Source organism: Patiria miniata, unplaced genomic scaffold, assembly GCF_015706575.1.
Source record: "Patiria miniata isolate m_02_andy unplaced genomic scaffold, ASM1570657v1 HiC_scaffold_18, whole genome shotgun sequence".
Classification (NCBI taxonomy): Eukaryota; Metazoa; Echinodermata; class Asteroidea; order Valvatida; family Asterinidae; genus Patiria; species Patiria miniata.
In genome coordinates, this window is record NW_024037056.1 from 4,006,713 (window position 1) to 4,018,702 (window position 11,990).

The 11,990-nt window shown below is 42.8% G+C and overlaps 2 protein-coding genes across 3 annotated transcripts; one reads left to right on the forward strand and one right to left on the reverse strand.

The window, feature by feature from the left end:
* The first annotated feature begins 298 nt into the window (after nt 1-298).
* LOC119724286 (beta carbonic anhydrase 1-like) lies at nt 299-5,020 on the forward strand. Of its 2 annotated transcripts, XM_038195267.1 has the most exons (6): nt 323-450; nt 959-1,022; nt 1,202-1,332; nt 1,667-1,897; nt 2,016-2,267; nt 2,998-5,020. In XM_038195267.1, exons 3-6 carry the CDS (start codon nt 1,243-1,245, stop codon nt 3,247-3,249), a joined length of 825 nt encoding a protein of 274 aa, XP_038051195.1. In that variant the 5' UTR covers nt 323-450; nt 959-1,022; nt 1,202-1,242; the 3' UTR covers nt 3,250-5,020. The 2 variants fall into 2 exon arrangements, with proteins under 2 accessions (XP_038051194.1, XP_038051195.1); XM_038195266.1 differs by lacking the exon at nt 959-1,022 and having other exon boundaries at nt 299-450.
* Nucleotides 5,021-5,730: 710 nt separating this feature from the next.
* Nucleotides 5,731-11,044, reverse strand: LOC119724282 (probable indole-3-acetic acid-amido synthetase GH3.9). The gene is made up of 7 exons (XM_038195263.1): nt 10,810-11,044; nt 8,899-9,924; nt 7,913-8,045; nt 7,608-7,775; nt 7,300-7,448; nt 7,104-7,186; nt 5,731-6,726 (listed from the first exon to the last, which is right to left on the reverse strand). Exons 1-7 carry the CDS (start codon nt 10,922-10,924, stop codon nt 6,505-6,507), a joined length of 1,896 nt encoding a protein of 631 aa, XP_038051191.1. The 5' UTR covers nt 10,925-11,044; the 3' UTR covers nt 5,731-6,504.
* Nucleotides 11,045-11,990: the final 946 nt, after the last annotated feature.

Genomic DNA, 11,990 nt, shown 5'->3' on the forward strand with positions numbered 1-11,990 from the left:
GGGCACTAGGCATGGAGATGTGGGGAAGTGGCCCGGCTTCCCTTTATTCAGCCATAAAAACCAAACCATATCAGCACACGATTACCAACTGATCCCGCCTCATAGGTGTCCATATACCCATGGAAACACATGAGATCACGTATTGCCTCTAGACACAGACCGGGGATGGAGCTTTTACAGTTATACTGATGGAGTTGCCAGGCCAACTGACGACTAGTGAAAAAGTGAAATGGCTAGACTAGTGCAAGTCTACCTGTACGTTTTTGCAACACGTGGTGGCGCTATTCATAGTAAGGTCATTCGTGAACAACCTTAACCAGGCTAGGCGCAGAGTCGGTTCATTTAAATCGATGGTATTTTCGGGGAGAAAACAGCACTAAATCACTTTTCTGTATTTCAGTTGGTCTTCAGTTCATCTATGCGAGTTGGTTACCTTCAAGAAACCGAAAGGTCAGTGCTGATAACATGTTTTTATGTTGACATTTGGCTTACGATGTTAAGTGTTGCAGGGCCAGTTGCCTACGTGACTTTACACACGGCGGCATGTGGCACCCACAGAACATTTTTACGTGCTAAGTTACGTATCTGAAGTTATAACCATGGAGGAAGGAATAGCTGACATATAATATATATATTATTCAATCCATGCTCAGTCACAACACATGGTCGACTACATGTAGTCTGCTTCTGTGCCAGCCATATTAATAATATGATGTCTTCTGGTTCTGACTTCTGTCTTAACCATGTTACAACAAGAAAGATTTCACATGAAAATTGAAAGATTTGAAATAATGTTGCCACCTGACGCTGTTTTTTTTCTTCAAATATCATCTCTCAATGAAGATAAGTCATTGCAAAAATGATATTAAGACATGAATCTGGGACTGACAAGTCTGACATGAGTGAGAAACATTTGCAATTTTGTTACTACTTAAAACATTGTCTTGACTCTCCATAGACTTTGTACACAACCACTGAAGTAGTGTCAGGTTGCAATATTCTTTCCAACATGTTGATAAAATGTGAGTATTGACAGTTGTGTTTTAATTACACTTATGAACATGTTTCATGAATAGATCCTTGAAAAGTTGTATGCCCTATTTCTTAAAATCTGAAGTTAAATTCACTCACATTTGCTCTTTTTGATTCATGTTTTAATTGTAAAATTGACCTTTGTTGTAAATTTATTTTCACCTTGAAGTGAGGCTTTGAAGTGAATGAACTTTGAGAGCCGTTCTCGCGATGGAGAAAATTTTACGAGGGATCATTAAGTACAAAGCCAGCAACTTTTTAGTGCGATGGTTTACGCATGCACAAAAACAACATGTAAAAGTGAGTACCACATACGTACCTTTATTGATCAATTTTAATCGATCTTTGCCAAAAACAACCAAACTTTTCTCAAAGATTGCTGGAATCATATAGAATTGTACTCATACATGTACATGCTGCTGTGTCTGTGTTTTATGTTCTGATTAGTAACACAGCATCTATTTTGTTTTTGTTGGGGGGGGTCCACTTTGTCCTCATAGGACTGGTACATACATGTATAGCAATATTGAATCACATTTTTGGCTTTCAGATTTCTTTCAAATATTAAACGTCATACCCCAACTTTGTCCTGAACCAAAACTGAAATTCCTATTCCCTCTATTGACATATCCAGCCTCCGATTCTCTTCGTCTCGTGCGTCGATTCCCGCGTTCTGCCCACCCACTTCTGCCAAACAAGCCCCGGCGACATGTTCATTTTGCGCAATGCCGGTAACGTGATCCCGCGGGCCAACTACTCGGAGGGCGAGCCCACGCACGTTAGCTGCGAGGTCGTGGCGTTAGAGATCACCTGCAATCGCTCAAAGGTGGAGCACGTGGTCGTGTGTGGACACTCAGATTGTCAGGTGAGCAACCCTTTTCCTCGCTTACAACTTCAAGAGAAAATCTGATCTTCTGTTCTGGTATAAAGAATCCAGAGTCAAATGAATGGCAAAATACTCTTTGGGCATTTTTTACTTTCAGGCACTGTACGCTGCCTACAGTCACTACACCGAGAAAGAAACAAAGAAACCCCTCAAGCGAGTCAGCCAGGTCATTCATCAGTGGTGCCGGACCCACGGCGTAGAGGCCAGCCTCAACAAGCTACAAGATCTGAGTGCTAGGACTCCCAGTGAAGGGGTCATGACATTCGATGTCGGGGCAACACCGATTGAAGCCTACTTCAAAGACTTTGACTCCACAGATGAAAAGAGCTTGTTAGACAAACTCTCTAAGGTAGGAACGAGACGAGTACAACTGGTCCTGGATCAATTTGGTCTAACTCCCTCCCTGGCTGTCAAGTGTCAAATTTAACAAAGCTATCCCAGCAGTCAAAATCAATCAAGTGACTGTTTTTCACAGTTAAGAGCTACTAGCCTACACAAAGCACTAACTGGCTGTGACTGTTCATGTAACTTGATACAGCTTTGCCTTGACTGTAGGTGATTGATAAGCCAGCTGTACCTACCAGTTACTAGCTTTTGTCTGTTGACTGAGCTTGACTAGTCACAGTGCTTGTCTGAAATGTGATGAGACTGTTGGTGACTAGCCTGCGTATAAAGGCATGGCATTGATTTTTAGACTATCTGCGACTGTTCGGACCAGGTGGACAGCAGGAGGGTTTATACTATGGAGTCTAAAGCTCATAAACAGAAGTCAGTGAGATGGGTACAGTGATGACACTAGGCTAACCTTCTAGGAAGAGCCATTAATGTCAACTTGATTGTGATGAGAGAAGCGCCTTCAAGAACGATCTGTTCCCCCAGAACCTTCTCATTCGGGAACACAGCCTCATAGTTGTCTTGCTATAGGGAGATGTTCACTGTATGTAGTGTACTCAAATAGGCAAACATTCACAAATGGGCAAACCAGTTTTAATTTCTGGAAATCTGTTTTGCTCAGCGTCACGTTTTTAAATAAATCGTCGGCGATATTAAATAAAAGCCTGTGTTTCTTTCCTTAAAAGGTGAATGTTTTGCAGCAGTTGGAGCATCTGTCGTCCTATCGCTCCATCCGGCGTCGCGTGATCGCCGGCACCTTATCCCTCCACGGCATGTGGTACGACGTCGCGACCGACACGGTCTACTGGTTCAGCAGAGCTCGCAGGATGTTCCTGGAGATCAACGAAGACAACATTGAGGAAATCGTCCAGGATTGCCAGCCGACAGTCACGGATACGACAACTCCGAATGACATCGGATTCAAAGTTCCCAGCTGAGAAGAGTTGCGCATTGGTTCTTTCCTCAACTTCCATCCCTCCGACCCGGGTTCAAATCCCACTCAACCCTTGTGCAAGGTTCCTAGCTGAGTTGAGTTAGTGCAGTGTCAAGCCCAGCCCCTCTCCTCCCTGAAAATAATCCATTTCCTTTCTGGCTTGCAGAGTTGTGCATAATGTCCAATGTTTCTGATCGATGTCAGCTTTGTGAAAAAAAAATAGTGAAATTAAACGTACAGTTGTATACATTTTAACATCTGTGTATGCCAAAGCACACAAAAGACTAACAAAGTGTAATGAAATATATGGAGGTATAGAAATATAAAAACATTACAAGTTTGATGAGTGCATTTAGAAGCAATAAGGTGTAAATATTTCCAGGAAATACACAGGGTGCTAACAATACTGCCCGATTTTCAACAAAAGAATGTGTGTTGAACTATTAAAATACCTTCCGAATTTAGCTTAAATTTTTATTTCATCAATTTATTGAAATATTGTTTCACACACAAGATTTGATCCATGGGTCTGCAATGTAAGACTGTGAATATTGTATTTTATTGCCTGTATTTGAAAGGAATCATGATTAGTTTGTTATTACTACATGTAGTTGAATATTTGAAGCAAAAGTCAGTACTTCGGGCAAATCAGGGTTTCTTTTGTAGAGATTCATGTGTTAAATGTATATAGGGGTAGTGACCATAACTTTGAACTCGGCCGAGGAAATCTCTTTTTTTCCCCATTTATTTCCACTGAAATCACCCAAAATGAAAAACAGCTCTGATATTTGAGGATATTTCACTGGTGTGCAATCGTTTTTAAATGTTAAAGATTGATGAGGTATGATAATCAGTGTGGTATGTTCGATATACACTCACTGGGCCCCCTTCAATGGCGAAAGCGTTGTGCTAGCTATTGTTCAGGTAACCCGACAGAGGGCAGTTTCTTTGTATGCCTTCGCCATTGAAGGGGGCCTCCCGGCATGTACACTGTTAGCGTGCTAGGTGATTTCAACCCCACTCCGTCCTCAATTGATGAAGTCTTTCTTGTAATTGAGAAACCGGAAGTTTCTTTGAGTTTGTAAATTTTGTTTCAAATGCTAAACATTTCTTGTGCCTTTGGGCGAGTAACTCGATTCCTCGTTCTACTCGTGGTTTTTCTTTTACTCGTCCTGGCGCGAGTAGAAGCAGGTACTCGCGAGTAGGAATTGAGGGTCTAGGGTTCACAGCTTAATACGTCCCCTGCAAACAGGGAATCACTCCCTCCACCTCTCTCTCCCTAGGATTCCATTCGTTGAAAAAAAAATCATCTAAATGACCCAACATTTCGCGCAGTAAGGATATCTCAGTCCTGAAGAATATGGTGTGACTTGCAAGCTATTTGCTTGTAAGTTACTTCACTTCATACTAAAATATGTCATTCATCTGCTTTTATGGGTTTTCGGTTAACTACTCTCGAGTACTCGACTACTCGCGGTAAATTTCTTTGCGAGTACTCGAGTAGAAAAATCCACTACTCGCCCTGGCCTACTTTCGTGGCTGTTTTAATTAGTCTGCAACCAAATGTAATTTTTGTTTTCATTGATGTGGCCAGTAAAATACACTGCTTAATGTTGACGATACCTGTAACGTACAAACAGTATTGAAATCTTCAGTCTTTGAAGGAGTTGATCAACCAAAAGAAATTAGAGAACTTCAGTGAAATATTTTGTGCCACCATGCTCCTTGATGAAAATAAAGAGCCACATCATTGGGCTTATTGTTTATGGAAACGAGTGTTGTTGCTCGGTGTGTTATTCCTGTAGCACTGAGGTGTTTCGTTCTTTTGTTTCTAGATGTTTTTTTTGTTTCTAGATGCAGTTGATTATACAGCAGTAGGGACGCGTTCATGAGCTTCTTACCAGACCCCGCCCCTCCCCTCCCCTGAATTTTAAAGAGCGCCCTCTATTTTTTTTATAGGGGAGTGTGGCCTAGAGGTTAGGGTTCATGACTCATGATCAGAGGGTCAGGGATTCGAATCCAGCTGCTGGCCATGTGGTCTGTCCTTGGGCGAGCCACTTCACCCCCCCCCCTCCCCCACTTGCCTCTCTCCACCCAGGAGTATAAATGGGTACCAGCATCAGCTGGGGAGTAACCTGCGATGGACTAGCCTCTCATCCAGGGGGAGTAGAAATTTTCTCAGGCGTTTCATGCTACTGAAACCGGAGATAAACGCCGGCCTGATGGGCCATATTGGCTCGTGACAGATTTTGCCACTCTTTATTCAGTAACATAAAGCCGGTGTCAGTTGGTCAGAGATGCAGGCAAAATTTGCACAGATTCTTTCAGTTGCTACTTAAGAATTTCCGTATGCTTGAGCAAATCTTTAGCACTGAAATAAATGTGAACTGTGGCAAATTTAATTTCACAGTGAGCGCCATACCTACAAATGACGAAAATTGCAGATAAATCTTATAGTATTTTATCATTTTTTTTTAATCCAGTGCAAATCAAAATGATGCTCTCATAGCTTATGGCATGTGAAATATTTTGTACATCATTTTCCACCTGATCTTCAGTAAGCAATACCATACAGAAAATATAAATATAGGTACATTGTATAACGACAATAATGTCCCTCTTAAAAGTATTCCATCCACCTTATCATCTTAACAATTGAACTTAAAACAAAAGATAATAGATGTAAAGAATACATTACAGTTCTGTTGAGGATTTTTCTTCGAAACCTTTTTTCTGCCATCAAAATTCTCTTCTTTTTTACGGAAGTTATCATGGGCAAAATGGGTAAAATTATGATATACATTGTATTACTTAGCATATACATTAGTTACATTTTTCCCCTTTCTTTTTACAAAACTTTTATGTTCCCGTAAATATGTGACTGTAACTGTCACACCAAGTCTTTTCAATGGAAAACCTGTCATTAAAATGTATGTCAATGAATTCCGGTTTCCACCAAACAGTGGAGATTATCATCAAAAATTATTGAACTCAATGGTTATCGATACTCGAACTTTCGCACACTTGACCTGTGTTTGACCTCTGTGCGCACTGCCCTGATTAACCGAACATCGGAAACTCGTCTGTCCGGTCGACCCATTTTTCAGCAAAACAACAATTTTATTTACACAAACAAGAACGCTTGGCTCTCTAAAAATAGTTTTACTCCACGCACTGCAGCAGACGTTTTCATTCTTCCAAAAGTGTCTTCCCTCGTCTCGCGTTTTCCTTGTTACTTCTTGTTCAAATGAAATTCATTTCACTCGGTCGTCATATTCATCATGTAGTCCAGCATCATCTTCGTGCGGAGCTTGCGAGGCATCTTGAACTGGTTGTACGAGGCTGTCGAGTTGGCGATGATGTAGTCCTGAAACTTCTTGAACGAGCCTGGCCGCACGCGAAGCATGCGCGGTGCTGCGATGGTGCCCACTGCTCTGTAATGGTCGTAGAGGCTGTGGTGTTTGCGAAGTATCTTGTCGAACTGCAAAAAAGTTCGAAATTGTCATAATTACGTGGCATAATTATCATAATTATGCGAGTCCATCCAAGGGCGCTGATAGGCTCTATAGCTTTTTCGAGTACCCATTTCATTTATTATTTCTCAGGTAATGACATTATACAGATACAAGACACCATACAAACATTATGAGTAACAATGTTACAAAGACAGACGAAAAGCAAAAACAATATTGCCCGAAAGCGAACGAAATCGCTATCTGGTGGCTCTTCTAAAATTAATGTTAAAATGCCAAATGCCATGCTTGTATCATCAAAGGCACCATCCCCCTCCAAATATTTCCCCTATCTTAGCTTCCCCACTACAAGTGTTTTTTTCTTTTTAAACACCACCCAACTTACCTCTGATCTCTCGGCTTCGGTAAGACGCTGTCCCACCTCCTCCTCAACCTCAATGAATATCAAATAATACATCTCATACGGATCTAAGGATGCAAAAAATAATCAAATTAAATCACGTCAAAATCTCTCGATAAGAAAAATACGAAGTACTGTATGTGCAAAGTTATATTGTCTAATCTAATTTGGCTTAGCCTACCTTTCTTGTGAGCGTACAGCAGCGGGCTCTCTGCGCATGTCCAATCCACAAGCGCCCTTAACGGCCAACCAGCCACAGTTTCGCGTATGACTGTGAACATCAAATTGACGTCGATTTTCTCGCCGTTGAGATTCAGGAGCTCGCCTGTTCTATGGAGATCAAAAATCAAGGGGAAAAAAAATCAGAATGTGTTCTTACTTTGCATTTGTGGATTCAAGTCTTTTACATTAGTGTAATATCCAACTCTTTTAGGTCGTCAATCTTAACGCAAAGCAGACCTTTTCTTACAAACAAGATCTCGTTCTTACCGATATCTCATTTGAATGACTGGACAGTTGTAGTGGAAATCGACCACCTCTACCACATCGCCGAAGCGGTAACGGAAGAAGCCGTTTGTTATCGTCACCATCAGCTCGTATCGCTTGCTGACCTCAACCTCGTCGATGAGGTAGATCTGCAATGGATACTTTTCCTGGCTGAAAGAGAAAGGAACTGCTTGAATAGTTTGTCCTTTATGGCCTTGACAGTAGGCCTACCATAAGGTTTGGCTTGTTCTGTTGAATCTATAGCATCCATGTTATTACAAAGTTAAAAAAGAAAGTGTTTGAATTACCAGAGTTCTTCTGGGATGAACTCGTACACGACATCTCCAGGTACCAACACGTACTTCGGTTCGTCTGCAACCCACAGGTTGATACCGAGCAAGGTCTCCGTGCAACTGTAAGCTCCCGTGAAGATCGGCGTTCCTTGAGGGGAAATACAAAACCAAAATCTCTTAAAAATAACTTCTCAACTTGTGGTCAAAACTGGGTAAATGATGAAGGAAACAAAATGTGTCAACATACTGAAATTGATTATGTCTGGGGCAAGGGCGGATCCAGAACACAATTTTAGGGGGGGCCAAAAAACAAAAGTGGTCCCCCAAAAAAGTGGTCCAAAAAATTACGGCGTGGGGTTCGGGGCCCGCTTAAGGGCCCCGAATTTTTTTTTGGATTCTAGATGCTCTGTGGTGCGATCTGAGGCAATTTCTGACCACTTTAACCAATTTTTTTTGAGGAAAAGATGGTGGTGTACTCATTGCCTGCCTTTATTGCGATGTCACATAAAAAAAAAAAATTGGTTTCGTTTTGGGGAGGGCCATGGCCCCCTTTGGCCCCCCCCCCACCCCTGGATCCGCCCTTGGTCTGGGGATCCAGTCTGCATGCCAACTTTGAGCAATTTCGGGCACGAACTATACTCAACCATAGAGTCACCAACTTCTCTCGAACGAAGGATAGTTGGACTAGCCTACTCTTTGGTCGATTATTTGGAACCGGACAACGGGACATGGTTGCATCGCTGGTTCCCAATAGCTGCACGCATCATAAAGCACAATGTCGGGAGCTTGGACCAAGAGTATTGTGATGACGTGTTGACCGTCGTTTGACAAGAGGCGTTCGCACGTTGCTATTATTGTGCGCAGGCGTGAGTTACGTCACGAATCAACAACTTGTCGACTGTCCTCGCCCGAACTATAGCTCTTATGTTTCCTATCCTTTTACAGAGTTGCCAAGGCAGGCAGGATTGTCACTTTGTAAATAGATGTGTGCGCATCCTTACCTTTTGCGTAACCTTCTTGTAGTTTCTTCTTGAAGCCAGCCATATCGACACAGAAGATGTAGTGCAAGTACGGCCAGATTCTGGCCACGACACCCTTGAAGCCCTTGGAGAACTCGGACCTGAGCTGATCGACGCGGTCTGGATCTGGCACCAATACCGCTTCCAGGCCTGCTCTGACATTGTCCTCGATGTTAAGCTTTGGGTTCAGCCTCCCTGTGATCAGGTCCGTCAGCATCTGCTCCCAGTTGTCCTCAAGGAGTTTGAAAGCCCGGTGGGTCATCGACGTGAAGCCACCGTAGAAGAAACTGAGGTTCCTATCTGCAATCCCGAACAGGAGATGGACATAAGCGGCCTCGAAGTCGGTCATAATTTGGAAGGCCTCAAATGGTGCGTTCTGCATCGCCATTAGCATGGTTTTATCTTTCTCTGAGAAGTATATGAGAGGTGCTACGTCAAGCCCTGACTTGGTCACAGCCGGTGCTGGTTTGCAGTAGAGGATGCATCCTCGCTGAAGTGGACTGGGACGTCCGAAGGCTCTATCAGTGACCTTGATGTTGAGGACAGTCACAGCACCGTTGCCGATTGTTGCATGGATCATGGGGATAAGCTTACCGGAGCCCGTGGTCCCCGAAGTGATACCGAACCTTCGGATCGTGTCTCCGAGGAAAACACCATCTTCCCCGTCAGCCAGTCTCTGAACGTACGGTCGGTAGTGATCGTACGTCGTGATGGGATGCTTGCTCTGTAGATCTCTCAGAGTCTTGATCTTTCCGAGCTGGAACTTCCTCCCGTATTCTGTCTTGGCATCTCTGGTAGTCAGTAGTCGAAGTCGATTCTCCTGCGAATCTCTGGGGTTTTTCCACTGCTTGGACACCTTGTACGCGACGAAGGGATACGCCAGGCGTATTAAGGTGTGGGAAACGTAGCTTCCCAGCAATGTGCGTAGAGTATGGCTCTGAGAGCATCGGAGGCTGGATATGTGGAAGTTTACGAACGAGAAAACAGCGCCTAGGAGCGCCAAGAAAACTGCAGAAAAAATACAGATAGGGAAGGGATACACATTTTACTGTTTTATTATTAACTCACCAAGAAAATACTAAACGTTCTTTACAAATTTGTCGACAAATCCTTAAAGGGACACTGGGTCCTGGAACAGCCCAATTGGGCTACTTTGAACGATGTGATGTTGATCGGAAGGAACATTTAAAAGTAGGATATAAACACCTGCACAACTATCCTTTAAAAACTGGGCGTTTTGTGTTATTCCTGTATTATGCGTGCGAGAACGAATTTCGGGTCCACTTTTGTGACCTCAAAAAGTCGAGCTGTTTCTTTGCCGTAGTCGTGATTTCATCCGTGAAGTGTTCGCCTTTTGCGGACGTGTAAGAAACCGCATTTTATGCATTGGTGATTGGTCACCGCTGTTTGCGAGCACGGTGCTATACGTACGTTATAATAGACACACACACACAACGTGTATATCGTACATTGAACTACAGGAACTGCGACATGTCCGATGTAAACAACCGGGTTTTTTTCGTCTTTTCTCGGGAACGGTTAGACATTAGGTTGGTTTCCTTTCAACCAGATGTTTGAAATAGGATAAGTTAACAATCCAAAACATGAAATTTTCGGGGATTTCAGGACCAAGTACCCCTCTAAGAACAGAACTTGCCTGAGGGCCGGGCATCCACACGCACGAATAAATAATTTCCACGCGCATCTCGCGCGCGCTCTTAAATAAAAGGCGCGCGCGGATTTTGGCAACCCTATTGGACGAAGAGTGCGCGCGTACTTACGACTTGCGCGAGAATTAGTTTGGTCGCTGGATTAGTAATCAGTAAACCAACCACACAATAGCAGAAAAAATCACACTGTATACAAATAGAACTAGCAGCATGCAATACCTACCTGCAAAAGCCTTCCGCATACCGTGTGTTTCGGGACTCAGGCAGTACTTGCAAATTTGAAGGGTTAGCCCGGTTGAACCTAGCCCCAGGAGTAAGAAACGAAAGGCCCATGTCATTCTGGCGTCGAGCAAATCCAAAAACTGACAATATATCAGGATGGAAAACTAAAGCATCTCCTCCAACTCACGCCGAAGGTGTATGTAGCTGGGGTTTTTTCTACAAGAGTATGGCTATTATTGTTACGCGCACCGCGATTGTACAAATAATCGATGCGATAGTATTGATAATTGTGCGACTGAACTTAATTTGAACCCTACTGCAGATGACACAGTGTAGGTGAACCTTTCACCCTTATACATAAAAGCATCAACTGGAGGCCATATCTGAAGTATAGACATTTATTTACGTGAAAGATAAAATCCGGATGGATTTTTGTTTGTTTATTTGTTATTGTTTTTTTTACTGGGCCAAGGATAGGGGGAAATATTGGGGAAATAGTGTCTTTGATGATACAAGCATGGAATTTGGCACACAGTCAGAGAATGTCATGAGAAAGATATTTGGCTATAGGGCCATCGCAGATTTGTCCTGTGCAAATAAAAATAGGTAGAATAACAAGTAATGGCGGTCATTTTCAAAATGGGGAAGATTTTCAGAAGAATATTCTGGGGAAAACTCATGGAATCAAGTAGGGACTGAACACCCAATCCACATATTGGCGCAGGGTAGGAATCGAACCCGGGGTCGCAGCGGTGGAAGGCGAGGGCACTACCGCTACTCCAATTACCTGACTCCGATGTCGTTGAATGTTTTTTGTCTCGCCTGAACTTTGTTCAGAAAATAGACTAAATGTACATGCAATCACCATGTCTGTACTATTGTATGTATAGTATATGTGGCATTTTGGTTAAAGTTTCAAAAAATTGGTCTCGTTTGAAAAGGTGAAGTCCAATTGGAACCAAACTTGGGTCATGGATGCAACATGGGAACCTTCATATGATAATGATGTCAAAGGTCACATACCAAGGTTAAAGGTCATCTGAGGTCAAGTTGTCTAATAGGCTGAAAATGTAAAATTGGTCTCATTTGAAAATTTGAAGTCTTATTCGAACCAAACCTGAATCATAGATGCAACATGGGAACCTTCATTATGATCATGATGTATAAGGTCACATACCAGGG

Coding starts and splice junctions, on each gene's coding strand:
- LOC119724286 (XM_038195266.1), top strand. CDS start 1,243: ATGGAGAAAATTTTACGAGGGATCATTAAGTACAAAGCCAGCAACTTT. Junction 1,333..1,666: donor CACAAAAACAACATGTAAAA/GTGAGTACCACA, acceptor TGACATATCCAG/CCTCCGATTCTCTTCGTCTC. Junction 2,268..2,997: donor TGTTAGACAAACTCTCTAAG/GTAGGAACGAGA, acceptor TTTCCTTAAAAG/GTGAATGTTTTGCAGCAGTT.
- LOC119724282 (XM_038195263.1), bottom strand. CDS start 10,924: ATGACATGGGCCTTTCGTTTCTTACTCCTGGGGCTAGGTTCAACCGGG. Junction 8,046..8,898: donor ACAAGAAGGTTACGCAAAAG/GTAAGGATGCGC, acceptor TTTCCCCTCAAG/GAACGCCGATCTTCACGGGA. Junction 6,727..7,103: donor CCGAAGCCGAGAGATCAGAG/GTAAGTTGGGTG, acceptor ACTTTTTTGCAG/TTCGACAAGATACTTCGCAA.